This window comes from Cebidichthys violaceus, unplaced genomic scaffold (assembly GCF_023349555.1).
Source record: "Cebidichthys violaceus isolate CVI_PGR_0920_01 unplaced genomic scaffold, fCebVio1.0.p SCAF_17, whole genome shotgun sequence".
NCBI classification, from domain to species: domain Eukaryota; kingdom Metazoa; phylum Chordata; class Actinopteri; order Perciformes; family Stichaeidae; genus Cebidichthys; species Cebidichthys violaceus.
In genome coordinates, this window is record NW_027176340.1 from 3916199 (window position 1) to 3930862 (window position 14664).

At 40.7% G+C, this 14664-nt stretch overlaps 1 protein-coding gene across 1 annotated transcript; it reads left to right on the forward strand.

Moving 5' to 3' along the window:
- The first annotated feature begins 1871 nt into the window (after window positions 1-1871).
- Window positions 1872-13508, forward strand: LOC137873787 (caM kinase-like vesicle-associated protein). Its single transcript, XM_068712189.1, has 11 exons — window positions 1872-2125; window positions 10467-10607; window positions 10705-10836; window positions 11116-11190; window positions 11314-11452; window positions 11601-11721; window positions 11810-11885; window positions 11981-12111; window positions 12235-12313; window positions 12431-12518; window positions 13075-13508. Exons 2-11 carry the CDS (start codon window positions 10513-10515, stop codon window positions 13387-13389), a joined length of 1251 nt encoding a protein of 416 aa, XP_068568290.1. The 5' UTR covers window positions 1872-2125; window positions 10467-10512; the 3' UTR covers window positions 13390-13508.
- The last annotated feature ends 1156 nt before the right edge of the window (window positions 13509-14664 follow it).

The following is a 14664-nucleotide window of genomic DNA, read 5'->3' on the forward strand; positions in this document are numbered from 1 at the left end:
GCTGGAGAGTTACGTCTCGATGCTGTCATCTTATGTCTATCATTCATGACTTGTGCTAGACATATTTGTGCTTCTGGCAATATCTCGGAGCTGTCTCCGAAAACGGAGTTGCCTCACCTTTTATCTGAAGGATATTCAAATATAGGGTGTGCATGAGCACTATTTGTCATTTCACAAACTCCCCAACTCCTAACTGCTGTTGGTGAATAAATGCTTTCATTCTACTTTAGCAACTGTGTCACTGGGGTTACACTTCTATTTCCAAGTGTACTTTTACCTTTAAACAATTTGCCTTTCCCCATTAAAATGCAGGTTTCCAATCCCAGGCAGATGTCTGAAATACACTTTTAGACTTAAATTTAGACCGCTGTGATTGACTCCCTCCTGCAGCGGAGGATTTGAGGAGGATTATAAACTTCCCAGCTCTAAAATAATGACAGTGATATAAGGGATTCCAGGACTCAGATTTGTGATACAACCTGTACTGCGAAGGCAACCGTGAGTTCTGGTGAGCTGTGTGATACCGGGAGTCAGAAAAGAGAGAGTAGGTGTTTTGGTGGGTAGGTGGGGAGCAGGTTAAAGATGCTCCACCACTCTCTTTCCTGTTATCCCAATGGCCTTTTAGCAGCATTACTCATTTTAGGAAGAGACACTCATGTTACATAAGCCAATGCTACAGAGTCTGCCTACCAGATAAAATCCCCAGCCTCTGTATACCTGTACAGAAGTGCAACGTGCTGCTGATGGTCGGATCGGTTTTCTCTCTTGAAACTGCTCAGCTGTCGCATGCACACAGAGGTCTCTGTGAATTAAAGATCTACAGCTTTTGGAGATTTTTAAGACACGTGTTAACATAAAAAAAACAATGTTTTCAATGCTGTCTGCTTCCAAAAATGTACATTTTTCACAGAAATGTTACAACAGAATACATTAAGCCCCATGAAACATGACACGTGGACATTGCAGTCTCGTCCATAACGCATGATTAAAACACACACACACACACACACACACACACATACAGTGAAGAGGTTGAAGGTGTGCATTAGGGTGTTAATGTTGTTTCTACCTCACTTCATCATCTCTCCAGGGGCTTAGCCATCACCTAAAGAGAAGAGAGACAATGCTTAGTATTTTTCTACAGGTCCATTTCTGTCATGCATCAACTCTGAAGACGGCGTAGTCCATGTATCATATGGAATGCTTATAAGACCAAGCTGCTTTGGAAATGCATTTTCATAGCCTCCAAGAAGTCTGGGGTTTCAGTTCATTTTAGTACAGTTTTAAATTAATATACGTTGGTTGTTTCTCCAACATATTGCATTTTTTTTCCCCCCTGTGGACCAACAGGTATTATCATAACTTACTTGCATTATGTAAGGTCAACCAGTGTTTTCTACCTTCCTGCCCCCATGGTGCTGTGACTACTAATTTTGTTCATCTTCTATTATTTAACTTTCATGATAAACTATGTGATACTTTGTCTTAAATCAAATGACGTAAGTTCATTATAATAAACATCAATGCGCCATCCTGCCTCTGTCTTGGTCTCTCTAAAATCAAAGGGAACCACTGCTGCTGATAATTGAAAATCAGCGAACAAACAAACCCATGACCACATAGCCATCTGTCGGAAGAGATCCGAGATGGAGCTTTTTGAGTGTGCAAGGAATAATGAATAGGTTGTTTTTTTTGGGCGATAACATGCTCTTATTCTGGGACCAAATGATGTCGTTGAATGATAATAACCAACTCTGAGAAAAATAAAACTTTTGACCGTGCTAAAATGATGATACTATTATCAAAACATTTGCTGCACTGCTGTGCACACACACACACACACACACACACACACACACACACACATGCACACACGTTGTAGTGGTGCATGTCGCACACACTCTTCCCCTCCTTCCTGCATCATAGCCCGCTGTTACCATCACACGTTCACGTAATACTCCCGTGAACAAGCTGACTTGTTGGAAATGCTCGAGGATCCTAAATCTCTCTCCAGGCTCGCTGACTGTAAAAGCAGTGGAAGAAAAAGTGAAGCGGCAACAGGAAAAAATACTGAAATAAGAGATATAGCTGGATTATTGATTATTACCAGTTTACTTCATTGAAGGTAAGTAGACGCAATTTGCGTAATCTTTGGTTTAACATCAGAATGTCGAGGATCGTTCTCTGAGCTTCATTCATGCAGTAATTGACGTCTTGACCTGCACCTCGCGTCTGAAAAACGGAAGACGCGTGATTGGTTTCGAAAACTTTTGCGACGATAACACATTTTTTCGGGTTAAAACATCAGACGTGCTCACGTGATTTAAGAAGGACGCAGTAGTTTTCTGCAACATCAACCTAACCTGGGCGATGCGCAAACAGCCTACCGTGCGTAAACTGTCCAGCTGCTTGAGCGGTGAAGGTTGTCAGCGCATTACCACACGTTACATTACGGGCACACCTGTGTTGCTTGTTAAAGGCAAAGTTTGCGCATATTTCTGCTCATTGCGAGCCGCTCAACAAGTCCATTCACAACCTGAGCGTTACAGTTCACAAAGACTTGCTCAAACTGCGCTTCGGATTTACATAAGGCTCGTGCGTCTCAGACTGCAGCACCTCGTTCAGTTCACATTTTCAGTCTTACAGTCTCGCGGTGTCCCTGCCTTCCTTGTCATTATTTATCATCATTTCACACCCGCAGAGCTCGTGTTTGCCATAGCCACTTACTTTGAACAACGCTAAGCCACTACTTCATACACCCCAGGAGGATGGAGGGCAAGTGCTCTGACAAGTCAGGGTGTGAGGCTGCCTGTCATCTGCTGAATAAACCATAAAAGAGAGACACACACAGAGGTCCTTCCGTTGCAAGGGCTCCAGTGTTGGGAATTTCAGCATTTGGGAAAATGCACTTCGATTAATCACAGGGCTTCACATCGATAGTCTGACATGCATGTAAACTGTGCAAAAAAAAGTTTGGGAACCCTGCTGCACTGGCAGTCAGTAGATGTGATGAGAAAGAATCTTGTGTTGGAGCCCACTGAGAACAGGAAACACTTCGTCGGGGGTTTATAGAGAAAAGTTGATGCTGTTGGAAATATTCATGGCTTGTTTATGAATTAAACAAGAGCTAATGTTTAAGGAAACCGATAGTGATGTAACCCCTGATTTACAATAAGCTGCTCTGTGTTCTGCTGCTATTCAAAAATACTGCCGCACACCTTTGTTTGCACCTTTGTCCAAGCGACTGTTTTTTTTCTTTTCCCCTTAGCCTTGATGGGTCCTTCTGAGAAACAGTGAAAGACATCATTGAATAGAACATCTAGGAGGCTTATTTGAATAGAGTTTCAGCCTTTTGTTTGTGTAACAGGCGTCACACTAAATTGAATTTGTTTCCTGTGTGTCATCGGGCATTCAGCTGTAGTTAATACATAAATGCAGCCGTCAGATAACTGGGGCACACAGTGTTTTCAGATTGACATGGTCAAATTAATAGATGCAAAAACAATTATTTGTTATTAATAGTTTGGCTGGTATTCTGGATTTTTGTTTTGCAAACTGTGTTTGAGTTTCAGCCACATGCAGTGTCAGTGGTCTTGGGCAGAGATGTCCATGAGTACACAGAGAGCTATTCTGCACAGACAGTGGTGCATACAGTAGCACTTGGTGACCATGGCAACAAAACAACATCAGAAAGAAACTGGTCAGCTCAGCCAGTGATGCCCAAGAAGAGATGAATGGTCGACTCAATGCATAGCAGATTCAAGCACAAAGAAGGACCGATTCATGCTTCGTCGAAATGTTCCTTTTCTTTTTTTGGACACGTTTCTCTGCTTCTGCTCAAGTCTGATATAATGTCCTTGAAAATTAGAGGTGTGAATGTGTTCTTTGTGTTCACAGCTAAGAAAGTGCAACATTTAGGCCATAAATGAGGCATTACAGGCTTTAAAATTTGGCTTGAACATCACCACCACCACCATCTGCCCCCTGTCACCAAGCCGTTCACTTTGAAGAGGCTCGCCTGTTGCCAAATCCGCGGCTCTCTCAGGCCTGCTGCCGCCGTCTGACATGACTTTGACCGACAAACCCGAGTTCTAAAATAGCTAAAATAATGATTATGCTACCAAGCATAATCATAACCGCGTGTGCTGTTATGAAGCAAATAAAAAACCTACATCTTCATTCAGTGATCTAACAGCTTATTGATTTTTTTTTCAGGTTAATTGAGATGGATCTTGTTCCCAAACTGCATTCAGAAGGTGCTTATTAAGGAATTTCAGTTGACAGGCTACCTCATCAATGTCCTCTTAACATAACATGTTCCACCTTGCACACTTACAAAGTGCTACTAGGACATACAGCCAACTATAACAACAGTAAACAATACACATACACATAATTGATTATGCATATTGCCTCTCAACGGGACCCAACATGGCGGCGACTGAGCCTGGTGCTGAGCCAATGGTGCTGACAGCGCAAGCGGCGACAGAGCTTACGGTGTTTTAAAACCGTCGGTCAGGACGGCGTCATCTGCAGTAACCGCCGCCGGATGAGCGCGGAGCAGAGCGGTGGCCGTGAGCCAACCGGTGGGGCGTGCTCACATGCATTAAGATGCACTGTAAGGCGCGCACGGCCAGCTGGCAGGCTATGTTAACAAAGCACAGAGAAACTCAGGATCACAACGCACACAGAGGGAGAGGGACTTCATTTTGTGCTCAGGTAAACAGTTCTTCCCTAGATCTGGCTGTTTGCTGCTATAGTAATGGTCTGATTATCGAAGAGAGAACCTTTAATACATGCATCAAAATAGTTGCAGTGCATCCATGTCACCCTGCCCTAAATTAAGACTTTTAAAGTGTGAATTTTAGATTGGATTTAGCACCTCTGTTAAGCCACTTGGAATGTTATTGAACGCCATTACAGCCAAATCGCATCATCGTTTTAGGAAAGATGGAGTCCAAGTGGCTAAGATGTTTTAAACATTGTGCAAACAGACATTGCAACGTTCTCATTAGAGTTCAAAAGGACAAAGACATAAGAAGTTGAACAGGATTTCAAATCTATTGGATAGTGGATCCAAAAGTGGGATTTGTCAATGTCCAAGTGCCAAACACAGTCTATGGCCAAACCCCATGCATCACAATCACACCAGGACCAGAACAATTATGCAATAATTAATTCAATCGTGACGTTATTAACTGTGAAAACATACCTTTATGCAACCATTTTTCATTCCTATTTGATTCCTAATTAATTCCACATAGGCTATACCTTTGACAACTTTGACGACAGCATGAACGGTGTGAACATTCTGTTCCACTCTTGTGAGTAGACCAAATTCAATTTTTGTCCCTGATTTAGTAGTTGTAGCCATTTTGTAAACATTGCTCCTGTTACTGCCAGCCCCTCTGTTGTCCTTGGGGGCAATGGTCATTTTGCTCTTAATAAGTGTACACAAGCTGGTTTTATTCCATAACACCCACAAATATAACCTTAAGTGCTTGGAAAAGCTGATCTGAACGCTGGTCTAGGTGGCAGTAGGCCAGTTACCCCTACCTCAGAAGCCCAGCCGCGATGGCTTTCTCTCATTATAACTCTCGTTACATTGTTCATTAAACCATGCAGTAAGTCATCATTTAAAAAACATGACTCTATTTTACTATAGAAGACATTATGCAAATTGATAATGTTTGCAATATGACTCTAGGTCTTATAGTTTGTATGTTATTATGTTACTTGAAAACAGAAGAATCTAAATTGAAGAGGTTTTACCTTTACCTTCTTTATGGTACTGGAATATTAATTGGATACAGATTTGAAATGTGATTATCAAATGCAACAGCTCTGCGTTTGTCATTATCCTCCATGGGTGTCCATAGGTAAGTTTTCACAATGCGACGACAGTCTGAATTTGGAACAGCATTTAGATTCCCATTAGTGAAGAACACTTCATTCGGATCTTTCAAAAGGCAAAGATAAAAGAGCCCTGATTCAGCAATAGTCAAGTGTTATCTATCTTTTTCTTCTTCTGGTGAAGGAGAGCAGCCTTTTATCTCCAAGATTGCTTTGAAATGAGGGGGGGGGGGGGGGGGGGGGGGACAAGTGCGTGCAAAATTGTGTCTGACTTATCATTCTTAGTGTTTAGTGTTTGGTGCACCGTGGCACTGTGAGTCAAGCTTCCAAGAACAGGTGAAGGGATGATTCATTGGGAGGGGGGATGATTGAAATAACAGTCTCGCATTAGTCTCGCCTCTTAACTCTGCCTGTCATGCAGGGTATTGTGCGTCTTTGGGAGCTGGCTATTCGGTGGTGTGGTTATTTTTTGCGAATCAGAGGCCAAAGTGTAGTTGAGAAGAAATATTACTCAGAAATATTACTCAGACATTTCTTTTACATTTGGTTCAAACCCTTTCAAATGTGACCACTAATCTGATGACGTCTGTAAATTGAATACACCTTGAAAATCATTACTGAAGACTTTAGGCATGACAAAAAGGAAATGAGGAGTAGTGTTAATATCATATCTTGCGTGCATCATCGTCATCTGCTTGTATTGGTTTGATCGAGGATCACGGCACAGGAGCGAGGCATTTATTATTAAAAGAAATAATTCTGTTGTGCGAATTTAGGGCGAGAGCCAGAACACACTAGGGTGAGTGCGGGTATTGTTCTCCAGGGATCATGCAGAAGATGGGATTTGGTCGGCGCATGTGATGCTTATCGTACTCCAGACTAATTGTCAACCAACAGCCCTCCTCTTCAGGACAGACGGGCATGCTGTTGTGCGCCACACATCGATCAGACAAGTGGCGTTCTGACACACAGTACCTCATTGTTTGGACTAGAGCGCCGCACTGAGAGATGGACTGTGTTTCAGTAGTTCAGTAGCAATATTCTCCGACCCTCTTTAGTCACAATGTGTTCTTTACTTCTGGAAACAAATACAGCCCCGAGTAAAAAAATCATTGTGTGGGATGAACTTAAACAATACATGTAATGGCTGAATAGAGGAGACTTTATTCCTTTAGTTATTCCAAATGCACCGAAAAGATTAAAGCAAGTCTGGCTCATTTTTGAAGTGGCGTGTGGCTAACTCTTTACTATAGTGACTTAGAAACAGTGGCGGTTTCTGCTTGCAGTGACATGCATTACAGTTGATGAATCAGTGGTATGAATAGACTTCTGCATTGTTTGCTCAGTTTGTGTTAAGTTAAGAATCGTTTTGTCTGTGGGAGGTAAGCTGTATGATCGACAGACAGACGTTAGAGATGTAAACCTTAGGCAAAAACTGTGAGCTCACCTGCTCTCCAACTACCACACAAGTCGACCTCCTTCTGGACCACTTCCGACTAATCCTTACTATTCTTTTATATTTTGGATTACAGCACCCAAGTTTAACACAACACCTGATGGTTTCCATTTTGAAATTTCAGATTATCAGTAGCCTAATATGAAAAAAAAAAATCAAAATTACATAAATTAATTTGTATTAAACTGTATTTTACCTCTGTAAAAAATGCAGCATCTGTTTGATATTCACTGCACCACTTTTACGAATTCAATAGGTATTGAACATGGCAGGGAATTTTTGTTTGTCACTTCTTGATGCTCTTTTTTTTTTGGCAATAACCCAAATGAAGATCAGTACATACTTGGCCCTGCTAAGAAACTTGGATAGCATCAGATGCAAGTAACAAATCTTGTTATTGGGTTGAGCACTTATTGGATGGAGGTATTACCATAAATGTACTAAAATTGTGTCTTGTTTTGCTTGTGTAAATCTTCTGGCAGAAGATGGTTTAACGCAGCGTTTCTGTTGATGCGTGACATGCCTGTCCTTGAGAAACGAGTTCTCCATTTGAGCGCATACTTGTCGTCATTTCACACTTCATACTAATGGCTTGGCAGCTTTTCATAACAGAAAGGGTAAAGTTACCAATGTCGGATTATTTCTCTCAGTCCAATGAACATGTTGAGGTACTGTAGTGACGTCTTATGAAAATTGTTGAAAGACAAGTATTCAATACGAACTGACTGGCAGGTTTAAAGACTTGACTCGATACAGTGACACACGTTTACCTTTCCCATGTCAAGAAAAGGTCTTCTGTCTTTGGGGTAAGAGAGAGACCTGAAGCACTGGAGCACAGCTACTTCAATAACCTGTTATCAATGTATAGGATTGTATCCAAAAATGAATCAAAACCTCAGTATTCTTTTCTCCCTGCTGTATGTGGAATCAAAGACAGATAAGCTCCATTAAATTAGTATCAATAAAGAGGCTAAAATGAGGAACATCAGCGGCAACAAACTCTCTTAAGTTATAATAACCAAGCAATTTGCACAAGTTAACACTTTTTATAATGAGCTCCACAGCAGAGATCTGAGAAGACTGGATCGTAGAGTAATGAGTCCCCTTGTGGGCAGTAGCACACGGCACACACCACAGCCTACTGTCTCCAACTAAAGGGCTTTCTCTTGATTCACAAAACACGAGATCTTCTACCATGAGACCTTCTGCGTCGTTGCCTGCAAGTAATACACAGTAATAAAGCACATAAATAGACCACCTCCTTATCGCAGTCTTCAAATCGTTTTTTTTTTCTTCTTATTTATAAGATCACTCTTTGTTGTACTGCCGATGGATGCTAAAGCCTCTGATGGGGTCTTGACTGAGGCTCCAGACAGCACCTCAGTCAGAATTTTGTTCTACTCCCACTCCCTTGTGCTGGCTGCCTTTTCTTCTGTGAGGCCTGCCAAAAAAAAGTGGGTCTCTTTTCCCATACAAGCATCCTGTTTCACCAGTAATACTGTATTTAGCTGCTAGTGGTGGACCCATATAGTACTCTGATGTGCAGCTGCTGCGATTCGAGTCGACCTCATTTTAACGTTGTAACTCCTGCAGTTGACTGCGCCGAAATGGTTCCCTTGTAACTAGGATGCGTGTGTCAGAAAGTTACTAAAGAATTATACATTTCATTCGAAACACTGAAGGCCTAATTGCTCAAGCTACATCAGAAAAACACGTTATATCAAATAAGCCAGAGTTACATCCCCCTATGGTCATGGTGCAAGAGTTCTTCAGGTTTCATTGTGGGAATAAAGCAGCGGGTTGTGTTATTTTATTAATTTATGTATTTAGTGAGACTGTGAAATTGGCATAAAAACGTGTTAAAGGACTTCATGTGGGTGAACTTCATTTATTGGCCTTTTTATTACAGTTAGAAATGTTATTTATAATATATTTATCCTGCAGTGTGTTCACATGTGTTACCTTGCAGTTTGACTTAGAGTGTAAATATCATTTTTTTTACACTGTATTTGAGTACAAAGTATGGTATGGTTGGATAATAAGAAAAGATATACTCGGAGATTATACATTTGTCTACCATCATAGACTGTGTCCATACCATAAACATTGTGGCATCACTTTACACCTAGTTGCATCAATCCATTGTGGGCAATGTTGCAAATCAGCGAGCAGCTCTGCTTCATGGCAATATTGTTTTTTTTATATTTTTGCATCAACGATGTAACTATATTTGTATTTAAACTAAATTATATCTCAAACTGCACACTATGATACAATATGTTATCCATACTGCTGCATATTAAACAGGGCATATTTGATGTGATCATGCAGTAGTTTGTAATTCATATAGTTGTTATGCTGACTCAATTTTCAAACATGTCGTTATCAGTTGATTGTGAGGAGCACCTCAGCGAATATGAAACCGGTGGTCTGGTCTGAAGCATTATGACTGTGGGCAGTTACAACTTCATCTTTCACCGACTTGCATTAATTAATACGCAAAAAGTCTTCTACGTTTGTTCCTCCGGCTTCCACAACTTTCCATATTCTTTCAAGATAAAAAAAAAAAAAAAAGAGGAGACAAAAGTTACAGCAACAGCACAGGGTCAAGTTCATCTGAATATTGTTCCTGTAGAAAGCAGACAGATGAATAATGCTACAGCTGCTGCTGCTGCTGCAGTACAGAGCTGACTCACTGCAGAGTGGAAATAAACAAGCCTGGCAGTCTGATAGAGTTCACTGAGGATGATTATGTTATTCAAAAAAATTTCTCTTGTGGTAATTTGAAATAATTTGCTCCCACCAGCTCAATTACACTTACCAATTCTCATATGTATGATCAAGAAGGCTTCAGAGGAAGAAATAGCCATGTGCCCACACTGCTCCCTGTAAATGTGTGCATCGATTTACTGCATTCATTTTGTTTTAAGCGCCTTCACTGAGCAACAGTTTCCCCCATTTCTAATACTCCCATTAATTAAACTGTTTATTTCTCTGTAAAGCAACTTCTTCTCCTTCTTTTACATTTACAGTAATATTGTTTTATGTCATACAGTAATGAGCACACGACTCAAGCTCTGTGGGCTTCAGGCGCTCACCTGTGTTTCAGATCCACTTTGTACTCTACTATTGTAACATGTTGCAAATGTTTCAACAGGTTGTGTTGTGGCAGGACATTCCCTGGCTATAGGGCACGAGCTGCCATGCCATTTGGTTGTCTGACACTCGGGGAGAAGAAGGATTACAACAATCCCTCAGAGGTGGCTGACAAATATGACCTCGGACAAATTGTTAAATCGTGAGTACATCGACGTCGTAACGTCGAAGGGAAGACTTTCAAAGAGATCTGCCCAAAAATGATGATTGCACGTTTCTTCTTTTCCTCATTTTCACAGAGAGGAGTTTTGTGAGATATTCCGGGCGAAGGACAGGAACACCTTGAAAATGTACACCTGTAAAAAGTTCCACAAAAAGGACGGAAGGAAAGTGAGGAAAGCTGCCAAGAATGAGATAATGATCTTAAAGATGTAAGTGAAGTCCTCCTCAGTATAGATGCCCGAGGAACTGTCCTGGTAATACACAAGGAGGAGTGTGATGATATTGTAGATTTTTGTTACGGTTAACAAAATAACATCAGTTACTAATTTGACCTTAACAGACCTGAATTTCCAATGTGAGACCATATGGCTCTATAGCTTGTACTACGCATTGACTCTACTTATTGCTCATTTTTATCCCCACTTACATCCCTCTCTTCTCCTCCCCCTCCTATTACTCTGTCCCCCTTTTTTTCTGCTTTCCAAAAGGATAAAACATCATAACATCCTCCAGCTGGTTGACACTTTTGAAACCAAGAAAGAGTACTTCCTTTTTCTGGAGCTGTGAGTATTATTAGAGGCACTTGAGATAAATGTTGGCGCAGACTGGTTTGCGCCGCACTTCCCCGGCCGCGTTGTCGTTCAATAAGTGACGCGCATTCCATTTTGGATGTCCCGTCTCTCCAGCGCTACAGGCAGAGAGGTGTTTGACTGGATCTTAGATCAAGGATACTACTCCGAGAGGGACACCAGCAATGTTATGAGGCAGGTGTTGGAAGCTGTAGCGTACCTGCACTCTCTGAAAATTGTCCACAGAAATCTTAAGGTATATTACACTGCTGACACCTAGTGGAAAAAAAAGTAGCATTTCCACCCAGGCCAAACAAGTTATATATGATATATATATCTATATAATAACCGCTCTTTGGGGATGCTTTCCAGTTCGATTAACCTGCATTTGTTTCCTCATACAGCTGGAGAACCTGGTGTACTTTAATCGTTTGAAGCACTCCAAAATTGTTATCAGTGACTTCCAGTTGGCAAAACTGGAAAATGGACTCATCAAGGACCCATGCGGAACCCCAGAATATCTTGGTAAGTGACCTGAATGCAGTTTTAACTAAGTTCAGCCGATATGTGTGTCGTCATATAAAAACAAAAACGTTTCCATTCTGTTGCTCAGCTCCTGAGGTGGTCGGGAGGCAGCGATATGGAAGACCTGTTGACTGTTGGGCCATAGGTGTCACCATGTATATACTGTAAGTGCTCACAGATATACTGCTAGTCATTTGTCTAATGTATATTTAAGTGATGCACGTTGTCCTGTAATGCTCTCATTCTGCCAACTCAATAGATTGTCTGGAAACCCTCCTTTCTATGACGATGCTGATGAAGATGATGATCGTGATAAGAATCTTTTCCTAAAGATTTTGTCAGGGGACTACGAGTTTGACTCACCATATTGGGATGACATTTCAGATTCCGGTAAGAGATAATTAGTTTACTCAAATGCGTATCAATTTAATCATATTTCACAGATGATGTGTTCAGAGTTGGGATTTTGGCAAGCAAGTTTAAATGTTGTTTATTTCATTTTTTTTTTTACAGCCAAAAACTTAGTGGCATCTTTGATGGAAGTGGACCAAGATCAGCGATTGACTGCACAGGAAGCTATTGCCCATGAATGGTGATATTATATAAATGGACACACAAAACTTAAGGGATGAACTTTGTAATACAGGAACCACAAATAGAATTACATGCTGGAACAAAAAAAAAAGAGTCCTCTTGTTCCTTCTCTCAGGATTTCTGGAAATGCTGCCTCTGACAAGAACATCAAGGATGGCGTTTGTGCACAAATAGAAAAGAACTTTGCCAAAGCCAAATGGAAGGTATTGTTTTTCATATATCTCATACACTGTTGCTCATATATCATTAATCATCGCACATTTTATTCAAAATATTCATGATCAGGACCCGAGTCTCGAAGTAAGAGGACCGCACTGTCTTTTTTGCAATACTTTGGATTTGCTGTACATAAAATAATATATAATTTTCTTCATATTACCACTATTCTAAACTGAATACATATTAATATACACACAGTATTCACTGCTATTAGCAACCATGACAACTACAATAAGTTGCGATAACAATTTATAGTTTTTCCCCTCATTCAATTTGACTTAAAGTTTAAAACAAGGTTTATTTTATATTGTTGCATGCTATTGGGGATTAGAATATGAATTTAGCCTAAAAGATATAACAAAAAAAAAGTTAGTGATCAAAGTAGAAGGAGGAACACCACCAAAGCAGCAACAACTGCACACCTTCATATTTCAAAATGTCATTCATATCATTCAGAACCCTCAGAGCGTGCATCAGGATCCATCCATAACGTGTGTCGTGTCACTTAATTTGACCCTAGCATATTTGTATGACTCACAGAAAGCTGTCAGAGTGACCACCCTCATGAAGAGACTTCGGGCGTCTGAGCAGGGAGATTCTGGGGCCTCCGGTCTCGCTGCAGTGGCTGCAGCTGACCCAGACGCAGCCGGTGGGGCTCCTGCTCCTCCGGCTGGCAGCAGCGATAGTGTTGCTGCCGCCAGCATAAAGGCTGCTCTTAGCGAAAAGGTTCCTGACACACAGACTGCCAGCATCTCTGCACTCTCCCTGCCCAGTGCAGCCAGACAGGAAGAGCAGCCGCCGACGCGGTGCAATGGAGATGTTCCCCAAATGTTGCCACAGGGAAAGGGAGACTAGGCATCAAACAGATACAAGAAGAGGACCCTTGCCAACCAACAAGCACATGTGCAGTAGAGCCACTAAATGTGGCATGATGATACCATGTCTATGCTGTTCGACTACCCCCCCCCCCCCCCCCCCCCCCCCCCCCCCAGTTTGCAGAGAACACCATGCATTTCATCATTTTTGCCTTCTGTAGTGATTGGTCTATTGAATAGTGTTCTCCACTCTCCCTTGTTATGTTGTGTACGAGTCTATTTAAAGCTAGCGGCAAAGTAGCTCTTCTGTTGTTTCCTTTTCCCTAAAATCTGTAAGATAATTCTCATAGTGTAGTTTAGTGAAATCATTGTATAGAGGTGTATTTGTTCGTTTCAACAAATTGCTACTTTTCAGCTTCAGAAATAACAATCCTGAGTTCATGTTTTGTGACTTAAAATTATGAGTTGAGAGGTTTAATTAATTGGCCGCATCAAGGTTTGAAAATTCATTAATTTATTAAAACGCTTTACATTCAAATGCGTGTTTGAGTTAACTCCTCAGAAACCATGCCTCTAATTGGAAAACATTTACAGTTATATATATATATATATATATTTGATTAAAACAAATGTAAATACCTTTGATTCGCTGATGACTGTCTTGAAAGTATTCTAAAAAGTTATTACGTAATAATCAGATACGGTCAACAATTAGGGGATTCAACTTAACAAAGAGACAGACGTCTGCTGATTTATCTTCAGTGCAGTACAACTTCAGTCAACTTACAATTTTAAGGCAGAAAGAAAGCATATTTTTAAGTTAAAGTGCCTTAATATTTGTTGCAGTAATGTACTGTGCTGAAACGTTTTAAAAGGAACAACTTGAATATTATTACTTACTGATTTCTTTTAAATGTTTTAGCCGCCCTTCTGTTTAGTTGTACGCTGCTGTATTGATACTTGTTTCCCGTCCTCTTTGACACTACGATTAAAACACAGAAAACTGAATTTAGAGCGTTGTATGTGAAGTGATGTTTTAGCTGTCATGTTGTTGTGTTGTCGCTTGTAATAAGAACATCTCACAGTTTATAGCTGAGTCCATATACTGTACCACTATGTATTTTTGCATTGTAAACATGTGTATTTTTTTATTTACGTGTATATTTAGCAACATTTAGCTGAGCTAACTGGTTGCTACTACGCTTGTGAATGAATAAAATGAGCAATACTGATATTGCTGAAACTGTGACATTTTTTTCTCAAGTTGTTTCTCACTGACAGTGTTATTATGGGACATCTCAGGCCACGCCACCAA